The sequence below is a fragment of the Microtus oregoni genome, unplaced genomic scaffold (genome assembly GCF_018167655.1).
Source record: "Microtus oregoni isolate MIOR12 unplaced genomic scaffold, Mior012 000015F_ref0000493, whole genome shotgun sequence".
NCBI lineage: Eukaryota > Metazoa > Chordata > Mammalia > Rodentia > Cricetidae > Microtus > Microtus oregoni.
The window spans coordinates 23445001-23459714 of NW_024543074.1; the positions used below are offsets into that span (position 1 = coordinate 23445001).

Sequence of the window (14714 nt, forward strand, 5' to 3'; positions counted from 1 at the left end):
TCCGTTACCAAGCGAATGGGAGACAAATGAGGTCATGGCCTCTTGCAAACAAAAAGTACCATTTAGCCGAGCTGGTGTGTGGGGTCTGGCTGTCCTGCTGCAGCCTTACTTCCCGAGGAAGCCACAGCAGAGAGTAGTCTGGGTCAAAGAAAAGAGACAGGTTTTCCAAGTGCCAGCCACTGTCTGGACCTTAGCTGCCCATCAGTTCAGCTCCCAGGCTGAGGGGGATGGGTGACGGCCCAGGAGTTCTGGTCCCAGGGCTGGCTTTTCTGGGGTGTTGGGAGGTGCAGCTATGGGTGTTTCAGGTTCCAAGATTTCAGAAAACAAAACAAAACTGCCCCGGAGGTGAATGGTGTAGCCATGAGCCAGCCAGACTGGACCCCTGGAAACAGTCCTTGGGCCAGTGGAGAGGGAGGTGTCCTCCCCTGCACTGTCCACATGTCCACTGCCGTGTGGCTCGAAGGCTGCTTGGTTCTGGGAGGAGGCGGCAGTGGAGGAGGAGCAACATGTTTGTCTCCCAGCTGGATTTAATCTGAAACACATGTACTGGCTCCCATTTGTCGTCCCAGCTCAGATTCGAGACCACAACAGCCCAGTTTCAGTGCCTCTTGATTTGGGGCAGACCTTGGCTCAGAGGGGGGATCTCGACCCTTTCCCATGTCCTCCCCCACCTGTAGCCCAGGAGTCTGGCTTGGACACTGCCCTTTGGACAGAATCATTGTCCTGGTGCCCCTGGCTAGCCAACAGCTGCCTACCCAGCCCAGTTAGGGCTCCCAGGGCCTTGCATGTGTCCTATGGAGCCACTGCTGCGGTCCCTCACTTTCTGCCCCTCCTGCCACTTCCTTAATTCCTGTGACTTCAGGTGGAGAATTCAGGCAGCCTACTAACACCTGTTCCTGCTTATAGCTCTTGGGCCAGCATTGGACCCCTGTGTCTCCCCACGCCTACCAGGTTCCCCACCTCAGCTTCAGTTCTCAGTCTACCCACGTGGTAACAATGACCTGTCACTTAGACCTGGAGGAAATCCAGGAGGTCCCATCTGCAAGTGTATCTCACTTATTTCCTGGATTAGGATGCCAACGGTGACCATCGCCTCCCTTCTCTTGGTCACTACCCACCCAGAGGGACCAGAGGCTTTCTGTGCATCTCTGATAAATCAGTCTGTTGGGGTTCAGCGGAGGAAGGCTGCTGCCTGTGATGGGTGGGGCTGGGTGGGGTGGGCTCCAGTCTGTATCACTTTTTCTGTTGTCCCAAAGGGTTTTCTCCCTACGAAGCTGGGAGGCAGTATCCCTGGGTGAGAACACAGGGGTCCCTAGAATTCCCACTGGAGATCTGTCATAGATGAGGAGTTAGAAAGAGGGAGGCTGTTTCCTGCTGGTGGTGCTGCCGGAAGCAGAGTAAACTCAGAGAGCCTTTCTCTTGTTGGGCTCTGGTCGTCTAGTGGATTATCTGACTTAACTTGAAGGACCTCAGCCAACAGGTACAGCCTGCACTCCTAACATTTCAGATCCAGTTTGTTCTGGGAAGTCAGAAAAGTTGGTGATGTGTGTGTGGTGGGGGAGGGCAAGTGTATGTGACAGGATAACGGTGGAAATGAGGGGGCACTTCTGGGGGTGCGTGCTGTAGGATGGGTAGAGGGCATGCCAGGACAGACTGTGGTCTTTTCTTTCCAGGATGAGTTTTTCTGTGGACCTTGTCCCCCACCCTAGACCTGACTTCAGGGGAGCACAGGAATGATTCGTGAGGACCCACATCCCAGATTTCAATTTTGCCTTGTAGTCCAAGTGCCAGGCCAGAGTCTGGGCAGGGCAGCATGCAGGCAGGCAGCAGACAGCAGGCAGCAGGCAGCATGCAGGCAGGCAGCAGACAGCAGACAGCAGGCAGCAGGCAGCAGGCAGCAGACAGCAGGCAGCAGACAGCAGGCAGCAGGCAGCAGGCAGCAGACAGCAGACAGCAGACAGCAGGCAGCAGGCAGCAGGCAGCAGGCAGCAGACAGCAGACAGCAGACAGGCAGCAGGCAGCAGGCAGCAGAAAGCAGACAGCAGACAGGCAGACAGGCAGCAGGCAGACAGCAGACAGCAGGCAGCAGGCAGCAGACAGCAGACAGGCAGCAGACAGCAGACAGCAGGCAGCAGGCAGCAGACAGCAGGCAGCAGGCAGCAGGCAGGCAGCAGGCAGCAGGCAGCAGGCAGCAGACAGCAGGCAGCAGGCAGCAGGCAGGCAGCAGGCAGCAGGCAGCAGACAGCAGACAGCAGGCAGCAGGCAGCAGGCAGGCAGCAGGCAGCAGGCAGCAGGCAGCAGACAGGCAGGCAGGCAGGCAGCAGGCAGCAGACAGCAGACAGCAGGCAGCAGGCAGCAGACAGCAGGCAGCAGGCAGCAGGCAGCAGGCAGGCAGCAGACAGGCAGGCAGGTAGCAGGCAGGCAGGCAGCAGGCAGCAGACAGCAGACAGCAGACAGCAGGCAGCAGGCAGCAGGCAGCAGGCAGGCAGCAGACAGGCAGGCAGGTAGCAGGCAGGCAGGCAGGCAGCAGACAGGCAGGCAGTAGGCAGGCAGCAGACAGGCAGGCAGCAGACAGGCAGCAGACAGGCAGGCAGTAGGCAGGCAGCAGACAGGCAGGCAGCAGACAGGCAGCAGACAGGCAGGCAGCAGACAGGCAGCAGACAGGCAGGCAGTAGGCAGGCAGCAGACAGCAGGCAGGAGACAGGCAGCAGACAGGCAGGCAGCAGACAGGCAGGCAGGCAGGCAGGCAGCAGGCAGCAGGCAGCAGGCAGGCAGGCAGGCAGCAGACAGGCAGGCAGGCAGGCAGGCAGGCAGCAGACAGGCAGGCAGCAGACAGGCAGGCAGGCAGGCAGGCAGGCAGCAGGCAGGCATGCAGGCAGATAGGCAGCAGACAGGCAGCAGGCAGGCAGCAGGCAGGCAGCAGGCATGCAGCCAGATAGGCAGCAGACAGGCAGGCAGGCAGGCAGCAGGCGTGCAGCAGGCAGCAGGCATGCAGGCAGCAGGCATGAAGGCAGATAGGCAGCAGACAGGCAGGCAGCAGGCAGCAGGCAGCAGGCAGCAGGCAGATAGGCAGCAGACAGGCAGCAGGCAGGCAGCAGGCATCAGGCATGCAGGCATCAGGCATGAAGGCAGCAGGCATGCAGGCAGGCAGATAGGTAGGCTCTGGGGTTAAGAGCAGTTTTCATGCTAGTGGGTGGGGGAAGTCGTGGGTCATCAGAAGAGAGGCCAGCAGGAGGAACAGCTGAGATCTTCCCAACCTCTGGCTCTGATAAGGGCTGCTAAGATATTGTTTAGCAGATGTGATTGTGACCTGTGACCTCAGTACTTGGGAAGCAGAGGTAGGAGGATCACACATTCAAGGCCACCCTAAATAAAGCAAAACTGTCTCAAAAAAGAATGGGGGGGGGAGGTTATATAATTTAAGCTTCATAACAGTAGGTAAGGACTACAATGCCAGGAGGGATTTATTCTTTGGATAGCTATGAAGTCAGGGTTAGAGCCCAGGCAGTCTACACCCTCTTAGCTAAGTAAGGAATTGCTCTTGAGATGGAAGAATGGGGCCAAGTCAGGCATGGTGGCACACACCTGGAATTCCAGCACTCAGGAGGCAGATGGAAGAGAGTAGCTGCAAGTTCAAGGCTAGCCTGGGCTACATAGGCAATATCCCATCTCTAAAAAGGGGGGGGGTGAGGGGCAAATACACAGGACAGAGTGTCTTTATCCTAGGGTTTTGGCCAGAAAACTTTTGGTGGATAGCAGGGCTAGACCAGATGGTCTGTGAGTCTCTGAAGACCTGGGGTCTGCTCCCATCCCGAGACAGGCTCCAAATCCTACCAAATGAGACGGCTGTATGCCCCCATGGGAAAACCCTGGTGCGTGTCTGTTCTAGATGAGTTTCTTGGGGCCAGAAGAGCCCTCAGCAGGTCCTCATTTCTTTGGCGCTTAGGCTGGAAGGTGTGTCTCCTGACAGGAGCCACCTCGGAGGCACAGCTCATGTGCAGTGGCAGGTGCAGTTGGGACAGCAAGCCTCAAGCTGAGAGCCCATTTTGGGGTCAAGAGCTGGAAGGAAAGTGCTCACCCCACTGTGGGTGGTGGGGTGGCAGGGCAGGGTGTGGGGGAGGGGAGTCGCTTGCCCTCTTTTTTCTCCTGTAGTTTCAGGATGCAGGCCCTGGTGCTACTCCTCTGGACTGGAGCCCTGCTCGGGTATGGCAGCAGTCAGAATGTCGCCAGTAGCTCTGAGGTCAGTAGGGTGGGCAGGTGTGGGCAGCAGCTGTTCTAGCCCCTCCTCGGCTGGCAGCAGAGGAGCCAGCACAGGACAACAGCGTTGGGTGCAGGGCGGCTTCTGGCCTTCATTCCTCTAGCAGCAAGACAAGTATTAGCCTCACCTTTCCAGGTGTAGAGAAGCCTCTGCTGTATGGAGGAAGTAGGTGTAGGGTTCCTGTCACACAAGGGACAAGGCAGTTGGATATATTAGCTATGGCCCTGGGCACTGTGGGTTCTGAGTTTGGGTTAGGGCTTGTCAGGAGAGACAGGGAGAATGTCACAGCAGAACCTAGGTGGACTCAGAAGAGTGTGGTATGTGGCCTGAGGACAGGTTTCTTTGGTGGTGGTGGTGGGGAGGTCTCCTGCAGAGAGACAGAGAGACATAGAGACAGAGTGTTTGTAGGCTAGAAGTCAACCCAGAGTTGACCCCATTCCTCGTGCTGTCTGCCTTGGTTTCTGAAAAAGGACCCCTCACTGGCCTGGAACACACTGACTAGTCCAGGCTCAAGGGCCAGTGAGCCACACAGACCTGCCCATTTCTCCTTCCCCAGCGCTGAGATTACAAGCGTGCACCACCATGCCCAGCCTTTTTTGCGTGCCTTCTGGGGATTGAATCCAGGTCCTCATGCTGTCGGGCCAGTACTTTACTGAGCTAGCTCCCCAGCCCGACCAGTTTTATTTTAAAGTAGGCCAGGCTTCCTGCTCTCAGGTCACAGGTCAAGCCTGGCGAGCCATGGTGTTGCCTCTCTCCAGCATAGAGGAGAGCACACACTCATTCCAACTTAGACTAATGGCCCCCAGGGACCAGAGGACAACCCCAAGCCGGAGGCAATGCCATTCACTGTGCCTTCCCACTGGTCCTTGTGTTCTGACCCAGGGCTCTCCAGCCCCTGACAGCACAGGGGAGCCAGTGGAGGAGGAGGACCCCTTCTTCAAGGTCCCTGTAAACAAGCTGGCAGCAGCCGTTTCCAACTTCGGCTATGACCTATACCGCTTGAGATCCAGTGCCAGCCCAACTGCCAACGTTCTGCTGTCTCCACTCAGCGTGGCCACAGCCCTGTCTGCTCTTTCCCTGGGTGAGTGTCAGCCGAAGGGGGCTGCAGGTGGACCTGAATTTCCCCACCCTGAGCCTCCATGCCTAGGCTGTCAGGGGAGCAAAGGGAAGGTGGAGGCTGCAGTCCTGGCTGCACACACACACACACACACACACACACACACACACACACTTCCTACCACTTTAGGAAAGTGATACTCTCCTTGGTTCCGTAAGTGAACCCCTATTGTGTTAGTCATTTACCCAGGATCTAGGGGTACAGCTGCCAGGAGCAGGCTGGGGTTCCTGCTCAGAATGGGTATAGGTAATGATGGACTTCAGGGACTCCATCCCAGCCGTCTCTCTGTAGGTCTGATGGCCTTGGCCTAGTTTAGAGACTTTTCCTAGCAATGCAGTCCTTGTTTCCCTGAAGCTTTTTGTCCACCTACAATGTCTGCAACATCGGCCTCCTCGGGTTCTCAGAAGACAAAAGATCAGGTATAGAATCCCCCTGTCCACTGTGGGTCCCCTGGGCAGCTGTGAAGCCTGCCATCCTCTTTTCCTTGGCAGGAGCTGAACAGCGAACAGAGTCTGTCATACACCGGGCTCTTTACTATGACTTGATCAGCAACCCCGACATTCACGGCACCTACAAAGAACTCCTTGCCTCCGTGACTGCCCCTGAGAAGAGCCTCAAGAGTGCTTCCAGAATTGTGTTTGAGAGGAGTCAGTAGCCCACCCCACCCCACCCCTTAAAGTCTATGTCGTCCAAACTGGCCCCGAGACTTATAGTTCTGCCACTGCTCTCCAAGTGCAGACACGCGCAATCATGCCTGACACGAGGTTGCTTTTCTGGCCCCGAGTCGCCTGTATGCTCCATGCTGGGCTTCTGTCTAAACAACAGACTGTGTGTGCTCAGGCCAGGCCTGGCAGTGGTGGGCAGGAAGGGGCCTGTGAGACCGCAGAGGATCGGAAAGAGGAAATGGGCTGTGGGAGACAGCAGGAGGGTCTGGGGAGGGCAGTAACATGAAGGGGATTGCAATGGGTAGAATCCATTGTTCCCTGTCCAGGGTCTGGGCAAGCCAGCAGATGCCCCACCAAGTCAGGAGAAGATGCTGGGCAGGAAGTTGGGGTCTGGCATACTTTCAAAGTGAGGGCGCTGGCTCTACTCTCATATACTAATCTTTGATCTGCTCCCTCTCAAGAACTTCGAGTAAAATCCAGCTTTGTTGCACCTCTGGAGAAGTCTTACGGAACCAGGCCCAGAATCCTCACTGGCAACCCTCGAATAGACCTCCAGGAGATTAACAACTGGGTGCAGGCCCAGATGAAAGGGAAAATCGCTCGCTCCACAAGGGAAATGCCCAGTGCCATCAGCATCCTCCTTCTCGGCGTGGCTTACTTCAAGGGTGAGGGCTTCTCTACTTCTCTTTGGCCAAGGGAGGGCAGTATGAGTGTGTGCGTGTGTGCGTGTGTGTGTGTGTGTGTGTGTCTGTGTGTAGTGAACACGACGACGCAGGTGCAAGGCCAGAGGAGGATATGAAAGCCATGTGTGCTTGCCTTTCTGCTTGGCATTTACCACGTGTCTCTGAACTAGGTGGCAGGTGAAATGGCTGAGTGGGGCTGGCCACAGATCTCTGGCTCCGAATCAGACCAGGTTGAATTGCGGCTGTGCCCTGTGAGCACAGAGCCCTAAGTTTCTCCCGAGGCGCCTGTCTCCTCAGCTTTCCTGTAACAATTACACAGCGACTTCACACTCTATACAATATATGCAGTATTGTTCTCACAGTGACCCTGTCCTCCTGAGACCCCACCTGTGCTCAGGAAGCTGCTTCCAGTGACCTGTCAACACTCCTGGAGGCAGCAGTAATGCATCAGGAGGCCCTTCCACAGGCCTCACAAGAGGTCTGCTTTTTTCAGAAAAGGGCTATGGCAGAAACAGTTTGGCTAATTTCCCTCTTAAGACATGACCATCTTTCCGAGTAGCAGCAAGAGTGGATGCCTAACCTAGAGGGAGGCCCCGGGGCTCCCTGCTCCAAGTACACAGGGGCTAGGAGAGCAGCTACAACCCAGCATAAGAAAGGCCACCTTAGACAAAAGGAGCTCGGTGATCCAAGCACAGTGACAACACCCACTTATTTCCACCCGAGTTTCCTTAGGGAAGACAGCCAGCATCTGCGGTCCATGGACCCTGCGGTCAACCCCACACATGCTGGGACCCAGCAGCTCCTGTGTCCATGCTACTGACAGCTCAGGGTCCTTTGGCCGATGGAGACCCAGCCTGGTCCCCTGGCCTTTCCGGTGACAGTGGCTCAGAAGCTCCATATGTTTCCTTCCAGGGCAGTGGGTAACAAAGTTTGACTCGAGAAAGACGACCCTCCAGGATTTTCACTTGGATGAGGACAGGACTGTGAAAGTCCCCATGATGTCAGAACCCAAGGCCATCTTACGATACGGCTTGGATTCTGATCTCAACTGCAAGGTCTGTAGGGATGAGGGGCGGAGGGGGCAGAGAGGGGCAGGGTGGTATGGAGTGGATGCCACTGACATCGGCCAAGCATCTTAATTTTATTGTGTGACTTTTGCCAAGTTAGTAATGTTCCTTGGCCTTTCCTTTTCCTCCTCTTCCTCTTTTTTCTGGGTTTTCAAGACAGAGCTTCTCTGTGTGTCCCTGGCTGTCCTGGAACTGCCTCTATAGGTGAGGCTGGCCTCGAACTCAGATCCACCTGGTTCTGCCTCCTGAGTGCTGGTATTAAAGGTGTGCACCACCACTGTCTGGTGTCTTTCCTTTTCTTGAAGTGGAGTGAGAAGTAGTTATCAGAACTTACTCTCCAAGAATTTGTTATAAGAATCAAGGTCATAAAAAACAGGTTTTCAAGACCTGGCACCCAGAGCTGGGGATGGTGACAGATGCCTGTAATGCCAGCAGTCAGGAGGCTGAGGTAGGGTGATCAAGAGCCCAGTCTGTACTTTGAGACCATCTCAAAAACAGAAATGGGGGCTGGAGAGATGGCGCAGCCGTTAAGAGCACTGACTGCTCTTCCAGAGGTCCTGAGTTCAATTCCCAGCAACCACATGGTGGCTCACAACTACCTATAATGAGATCTGGTGCCCTCTTCTGGCCTACAGGCAGGATACTGTATAAATAAATAAATAAATCTTAAAAAAAAAAAAAAACAAAAAAGAGAAATGGGCTTGAACAATGGCTCAGTGGTTAAGGGCATTGGCTGCTCTCTCTGAGGAGCCAGGTCCTATTCCCCAGCATCTACATGGCAGCTCATGATTGTTTGTAAGTCCAGTTCCAGGGGATCCAGCACCCTCTTCTGGCCTCTGCAGATATCAGACGTGTGTGGTGCACAGGCAACCACTCATGCACATACAAACAAAGAAACAAAGGCTAGGCACTCACTGGGGAGTACCAGTGGTAAAGTCCTGCCTCGTACGAGCAAAGCACTGGGTTTAATCCTTAGTACAACCAGAAACAAAACAAACAAAGAAAAAGACTTGGCACTCGGGTGTTGATTATTTCTTTCCTTTTTTCTTTTTGAAAGGGAGCCTCGTGTAACTCAGGCTGGCCTCAAACTTACTAGCTGAGGATGACCTTGAACTCCTGATCTTCCTGTCTCTTCCTCCAAAAGGCTGGCATTGTAGGCGTGTGCCACCACCCTGGTTAATGTGGCGCTAGGGATCAACCCACAACTTCACGAACGTTGGCATGTGCTCTCCTACTGCGCCGCGCCCAACCCAAAGCTGCCTTTTCCTGACAGTCCCTCTTAGAATTAAGAGCCAGATTCTGACAGCTTGTCACAAATGTCACACACTGACATTCTAAAGCTCTTGGTGTCCCTGACTTCTTTCAGTTCTATATCAGTAGTTACTAACCCCTTCTAGACTATGGTTTCTTTGGAAATCTGACAAAAGTGTCTGAAACAGTGGGCTGTGGTGGCACACTTTAATCCAGCACCCAGGAGGCAGGAGTAGGTGGATCTCTGTGAGTCCGAGGCCAGTCTGGTCTATATAAAAAGTTCCAGAGCAGCATAATAGAGAGACTTGTCTCAAAAAAAAAAAAAGCCTGATACAGTCCAGAGAAATGACATTTCCGTAATATGGTTGCAAGGGTTCTGGGAAGCCCTGACAGTAAAAGTTCCATGGCCTTACTTAGGTCAAAGGATCTGTTTTAGTGTTCATTTCTAGTCCAGGGCTCTGTAAGTGCTGGCAGGGAGACTCTGGAGGACATTCAACTCCAGCTCCTGAGAACTAGGTCCTGGTTAGTGTTAGCGGCATCCAGAAGAGGGCAACTGAGGAAATGCCCCCAGCAGGCTGGCCTCTGGGCACACTTGTGGCACATTTTCTTGATTAATGACGGATGCGGGAGGGCCCAGTCCACCATGGGCTGTGCCACTCCTGAACACGTGGTTCTGGCAGGTCTAAACAGGCAGGCTAACGTGCCATGGGGGAGTAAGCCAGAAAGCAACGTTCCACTATGGCCTTTGCGTCAGTCAGTTCCTGCCCTGAGTTCCCTTGGTGATGAGTGTGACCTCAGAGTTCTAAGATGAAATAAGCCCTTTCCTTGCCAAGGTGCTTTTGGTTACATTTTATCACAGCAATAGAAATCCCAACTAAGATAAACCACACGCTAGAAATTTTTCATCAAACTTCCACTGGTGTTAAGCTGAGGAGAAAACTGCCTACCCCTGAAGGACTGGCAGGCCAGCAAAGGCCAGCTGTTGCCAGGCTGGGGCTGGGGCTGGGGCCCGTGCCAGGAGAGGGGAACAGCTCCTGGTTATGGGGTTTGGCCCAGAACCAGCTCACCTGCTCTCTGTTGTTAGATTGCCCAGCTGCCTTTGACCGGAAGCATGAGCATCATCTTCTTCCTGCCCCTGACGGTGACCCAGAACTTGACCATGATAGAGGAGAGCCTCACTTCTGAGTTCATCCATGACATAGATCGAGAACTGAAGACGATCCAAGCCGTGCTGACTGTCCCCAAGCTGAAGCTGAGCTACGAAGGGGAAGTCACCAAGTCTCTGCAGGAGATGAGTATGTCTGCAGGACTACTGCCGTGGGGGCTGGAACTGGGCTTCCACCCTGCTGACAGAACTTCGTAGGGTGGCCCTGCGCACTTGCTACACTCTGAGGGAGGGGACACAAAACCCCTTTCCCATCAGACTTAGTCCTTGGTCCTCTGAGCATGTCTCAGGCCAGGCCTGTTTCCCTTGCTGGCTCTGCTCTCAGGTAGGGCACTGAGCCTGTGGTGGCTCAGAGCACCTCACACCTCACAGGGCAAAGCAGGGCTCTACTCCTAGCTTGCTTTCTTGAGATTCAGCTTACACAAGCCAGGAGTGTGTGTGTGTGTGTGTGTGTGTGTGTGTGTGTGTGCGCGCGCGCGCGCGAGGTGGACAAGGAAGGCTTTAATGAAATCTCTCTCAATCTCTACAGAACTACAGTCCTTGTTTGAGTCACCTGATTTCAGCAAGATCACAGGCAAACCTGTCAAGCTCACCCAAGTGGAACACAGGGCTGCTTTTGAGTGGAATGAGGAGGGGGCAAACAGCAGCCCCAACCCAGACCTCCAGCCTGTCCGCCTCACCTTCCCGCTAGACTATCACCTTAACCAGCCTTTTATCTTTGTCCTGAGAGACACAGACACAGGGGCCCTTCTCTTCATAGGCAAAATTCTGGACCCTAGGAGCACTTAGTGCTTCTACTCAGCGTGCTCAAGGAGAAAACCCTAGCGGGATTGCCGATTATACATTCCAGGAAGGCTGCCCTACAGCTTCAATGTATCCTTCGCAATAAAAGAGCTTTTCCTTAATTTCTGCTACTTTCTTCCTTCTGTTTGAAGCTATATTTAGTATGGAGGAAAACCAGTCGTTATGAATTTACATACTCATAACTGGCTCTGCTCAAGGCCTGCAGAAACTCACCCGTTCCTGTTCTGGGGATGCTGGTGAATGAGGAGAACTCGCACCCGCCTCGCAGGAGGGCACCCCCACCCCCACAACTACTGAAGCTTGCTGTGGTGCTGCTCAGCTTTCTTTCACCCTAACACAGGCCTGGGGAAATCCACAGCTGTTTTAGAGGCCCCAGCCTGTGACTGGGCCCTTTTGCTTTGGGGCCTGTGATGAAGCAGCATTGCAGCTTGTCTTATGACCTGGAAGCAAACAGAAAAGAGGCCAGAGATCCCCTTGGTCACCCACCTCCCATTAGGCACCCCCCCCCCCCCCCCCCGCTTTTTTTGAGACAGAGTTTCTCTTTGTAATAGTTCTGGCTGTCCTGGAACTCACTCTGTAGACCATGCTGGCCTTTAAGTCACAGAGATCCATCTGCCTCTGTATCTGCAGTGTTGGGATTAAAGGCATAGGCCACCACATCTGTCTTAGGCCCACCTCCCTCCCTTTTTTTTCTCTCTCTTCAAGACAGGGTTTCTCTGTAGCTTTGGGGCCTGTCCTGGAACTAGCTCTTGTAGACCAGGCTGGCCTCGAACTCACAGAGATCTGCCTGTTAGGCCCAACCTCTTAACAATTCTACTGTCTTCCAGTAGTGCCACATTGGGACCATTCTTTTACCACACGGGACCTTGGGGGACTCACAACCTAAATGGCAACATATGCTCCTAAAGAACCCAACTAGGGGGACTGGAGAGATGGCTCAGTGGTTAAGAGCATTGACTGCTCTTTTAGAGGACCCATGTTCAATTCCCAGCACCCACATGGCAGCTCACAACTGTCTGTAATTCTAAGATCTGACACCCTCACACAGACATACATGCAGGCAAAACACCAATGCACATAAAATAAAAAATAAAAATAAATTAACCAGCCTAGTCTACAAGAGCTAGTTCCAGGACAGGCCCCAAAGCTATAGAGAAGGGGCTGGAGAGATGGTTCAGAGGTTAAGAGCATTGCCTGCTCTTCCAAAGGTCCTGAGTTCAATTCCCAGCAACCACATGGTGGCTCACAACCATCTGTGATGGGGTCTGGTGCCCTCTTCTGGCCTGTAGGGATACATACACACAGACAGAATATTGTATACATAATAAATATTTTTTAAAAAGCTATAGAGAAACCCTGTCTCGAAAAACAAAACAAAATAATGTAATTAAAAAAAGTCCCAATTAGGTTTACTTGTATATTTACCCGTGTTTATGTAGGTATGTGTTTGAGGATGGAGTAGGTGCCAGAGATCAGTCTTGGGGGTCATTTCTTAGGAGGTGAAAATATATATTATCAAGGGTCTGGAGAGATGGCTCAGGGATTAAGACCTTTTGCAGAGGACCCAGGGTTTGGTTCCCAGCACCTATGTGGTGGCTCACAACCCTGTATAACTCCACCCAGGGAACCTGGTGCCTTCTTCTGGCCTCCATAGGCACTGTATGCATGTAGCGTACAGACATGCATGCGGACAAAATAGCCACACAAACATTTAAAAATGATTATTTGTATGCATGCATGATGTGTGTGTGTGTGTGTCACGGCACACATGTGGCGATCAGGAGACAGTTCTGTGGAGTGATTTCTCCTTCCACCTCGATGTGGCTTCTGAGGACTGAACTGGAGTTGCCAAGCTTGTAAGGCAAGTGTCTTTTCCCGCTGAGATATCTTGTTACTTCGTGCTACCCTGTTTTTGACTAGTCTCTCACCAGCCTGAAACACACTAAGTAGACGAGGCTAGTGGTGGACCAGTAAGCCCCTGGAATCCATCTGTCTCCATCCCACCAATGTTGGATTGTAAGCTTGTGTTGCCACAACTTGCTTCTCTCATATGGTTTCTAGGGGTTGACCTTATGTTCTTGGGCCTAGAGGACAAGCTAACGTTTACCAATTGGGCCTATTTATTTATTATTTGGTTTTTTGAGACAGGTTTTCTCTGTATAGCCCTGGTTGTACTGTAACTCACTCTGTAGACAAGGCTGGCCTTGAACTCACAGCAATCTGTCTACCTCTGCTGGGATTAAAGGTATGTGCCACCACTGCCCAGGGCCCATTTATTTTTTGAGTCAGGGTCTCACTATGTATTCCTGGCTGGCCTGGAACTTGCTGTGTAGACAAGATTGGCTTCAAATTCAGAAAATTCTTTTTTTTTTTTTTTTTTTTTTTTGAGACAGGGTTTCTCTGTAGCTTTGGAGCCTGTCCTGGAACTAGCTTTTGTAGACCAGGCTGGCCTCGAACTCACAGAGATCCACCTGCCTCTGCCTCCCAAGTGCTGGGATTAAAGGTGTGTGCACCACCACCGCCTGGCAAGATCATGAATTCTTAAAGACATGCACCACCACACCAACAGGGCCCCTATCTTCGACATGACCTTGAACTCCTGAAATTCCACTTCCCAAGTGCCCGGACTGTAGGCGTGTGCCACAATGCCTTTTGTGGTTTTAGTTATTTATTTACTAATTATTATTTTGTTTTTTTTCAAGACAGTCTTTCTCTGTGTAACCTTGGCTGTCCGGGAACTCACTCTGTAGACCAGGCTGGCCTTGAACTCAGAGATCCATCTGTCTCTGCCTCCAGAATGCTGGGATTAAAGGTGTGTGCCACCACCACCGGGCTCGTGTGGTTTTATTTTTGAAAAAAGATTTATATTTATTTTTAGTTACACGTATATGTATGCCTGTGTGTGGCTATGTGCACATGAGTGTAAGTGTTTGCAGAAGTCAGAAGCATTGGACCCCCTTGGAAATGTGGTTACTGGTGGTTTTGAGTTCCTTGTCACTAGGAATTGGAATTAGAATAGCTTGCCACGAGGTTAGGAATTGAGTTTGGGTTCCCTGCAAGACCAGCATATGCTTAACTGCTGAGCCACCGCTCCAGTCCTCTTATTCATTTATAGACAGAGCCTCACTATGCAGCCCTGGCTGGTCTGGAACTCATGTAGATTAGGCGACTCTGGAACTCAGAGATCTGCCTGTGCCTGCTTCCTGAATGTTGGGATTAAAACTCTGTGCCACCATGTCAAGTTTAAATGCATAGTTTCATTTTATTTCTCTTTTTATTACTTTGAAAGATTTATTTTTAATTTCATGTGTGTGTGAATGTGTGTATGTCTGTGTAATTGAGTTCGGGTGCCCACGTGACTGTGAGCCACTAGTGTGGGTGCTGGGACCTGAGCTGAGGTGCTCTGGAAGAGCATGTGCTCTTAACTGCTTAAACACCTCTTTAGCTTCTTTATTTTTATTAGTTTTGTTTTGTTTTCTGAGACAGGGTTTTTCCACGCAGTTCTGGCTGTCCTGGAATGTGCCAGGCTGGCCTAGAACTCAGAGATTCACCTGACTCTGCCTTTTGAATGCTGGACTAAAGTTGTCTACCACCATACCTGACTCTGCCATTTTATTATTATTATTATTTTGATTTTCTGAGACAAGGTTTCTCTATGTAACAGTCCTGGCTGTCCTGGAACTTGCTCTGTAGACCAGGCTGAC

The 14714-nt window shown here is 52.4% G+C and overlaps 1 protein-coding gene across 1 annotated transcript in view; it reads left to right on the top strand.

Moving 5' to 3' along the window:
• The window catches only part of Serpinf1 (serpin family F member 1), an 11784-nt gene extending 673 nt beyond the window's left edge, over positions 1 to 11111 (top strand). Inside the window, exons 2-8 of the mRNA XM_041665186.1 lie at positions 4153 to 4240; positions 5141 to 5339; positions 5867 to 6022; positions 6502 to 6705; positions 7636 to 7778; positions 10126 to 10336; positions 10736 to 11111. Coding sequence (XP_041521120.1) covers positions 4160 to 4240; positions 5141 to 5339; positions 5867 to 6022; positions 6502 to 6705; positions 7636 to 7778; positions 10126 to 10336; positions 10736 to 10995 — 1254 coding nt within the window. The 5' untranslated portion in view covers positions 4153 to 4159 and the 3' untranslated portion in view covers positions 10996 to 11111. The remainder of the gene's footprint in view (positions 1 to 4152; positions 4241 to 5140; positions 5340 to 5866; positions 6023 to 6501; positions 6706 to 7635; positions 7779 to 10125; positions 10337 to 10735) is intronic.
• The last annotated feature ends 3603 nt before the right edge of the window (positions 11112 to 14714 follow it).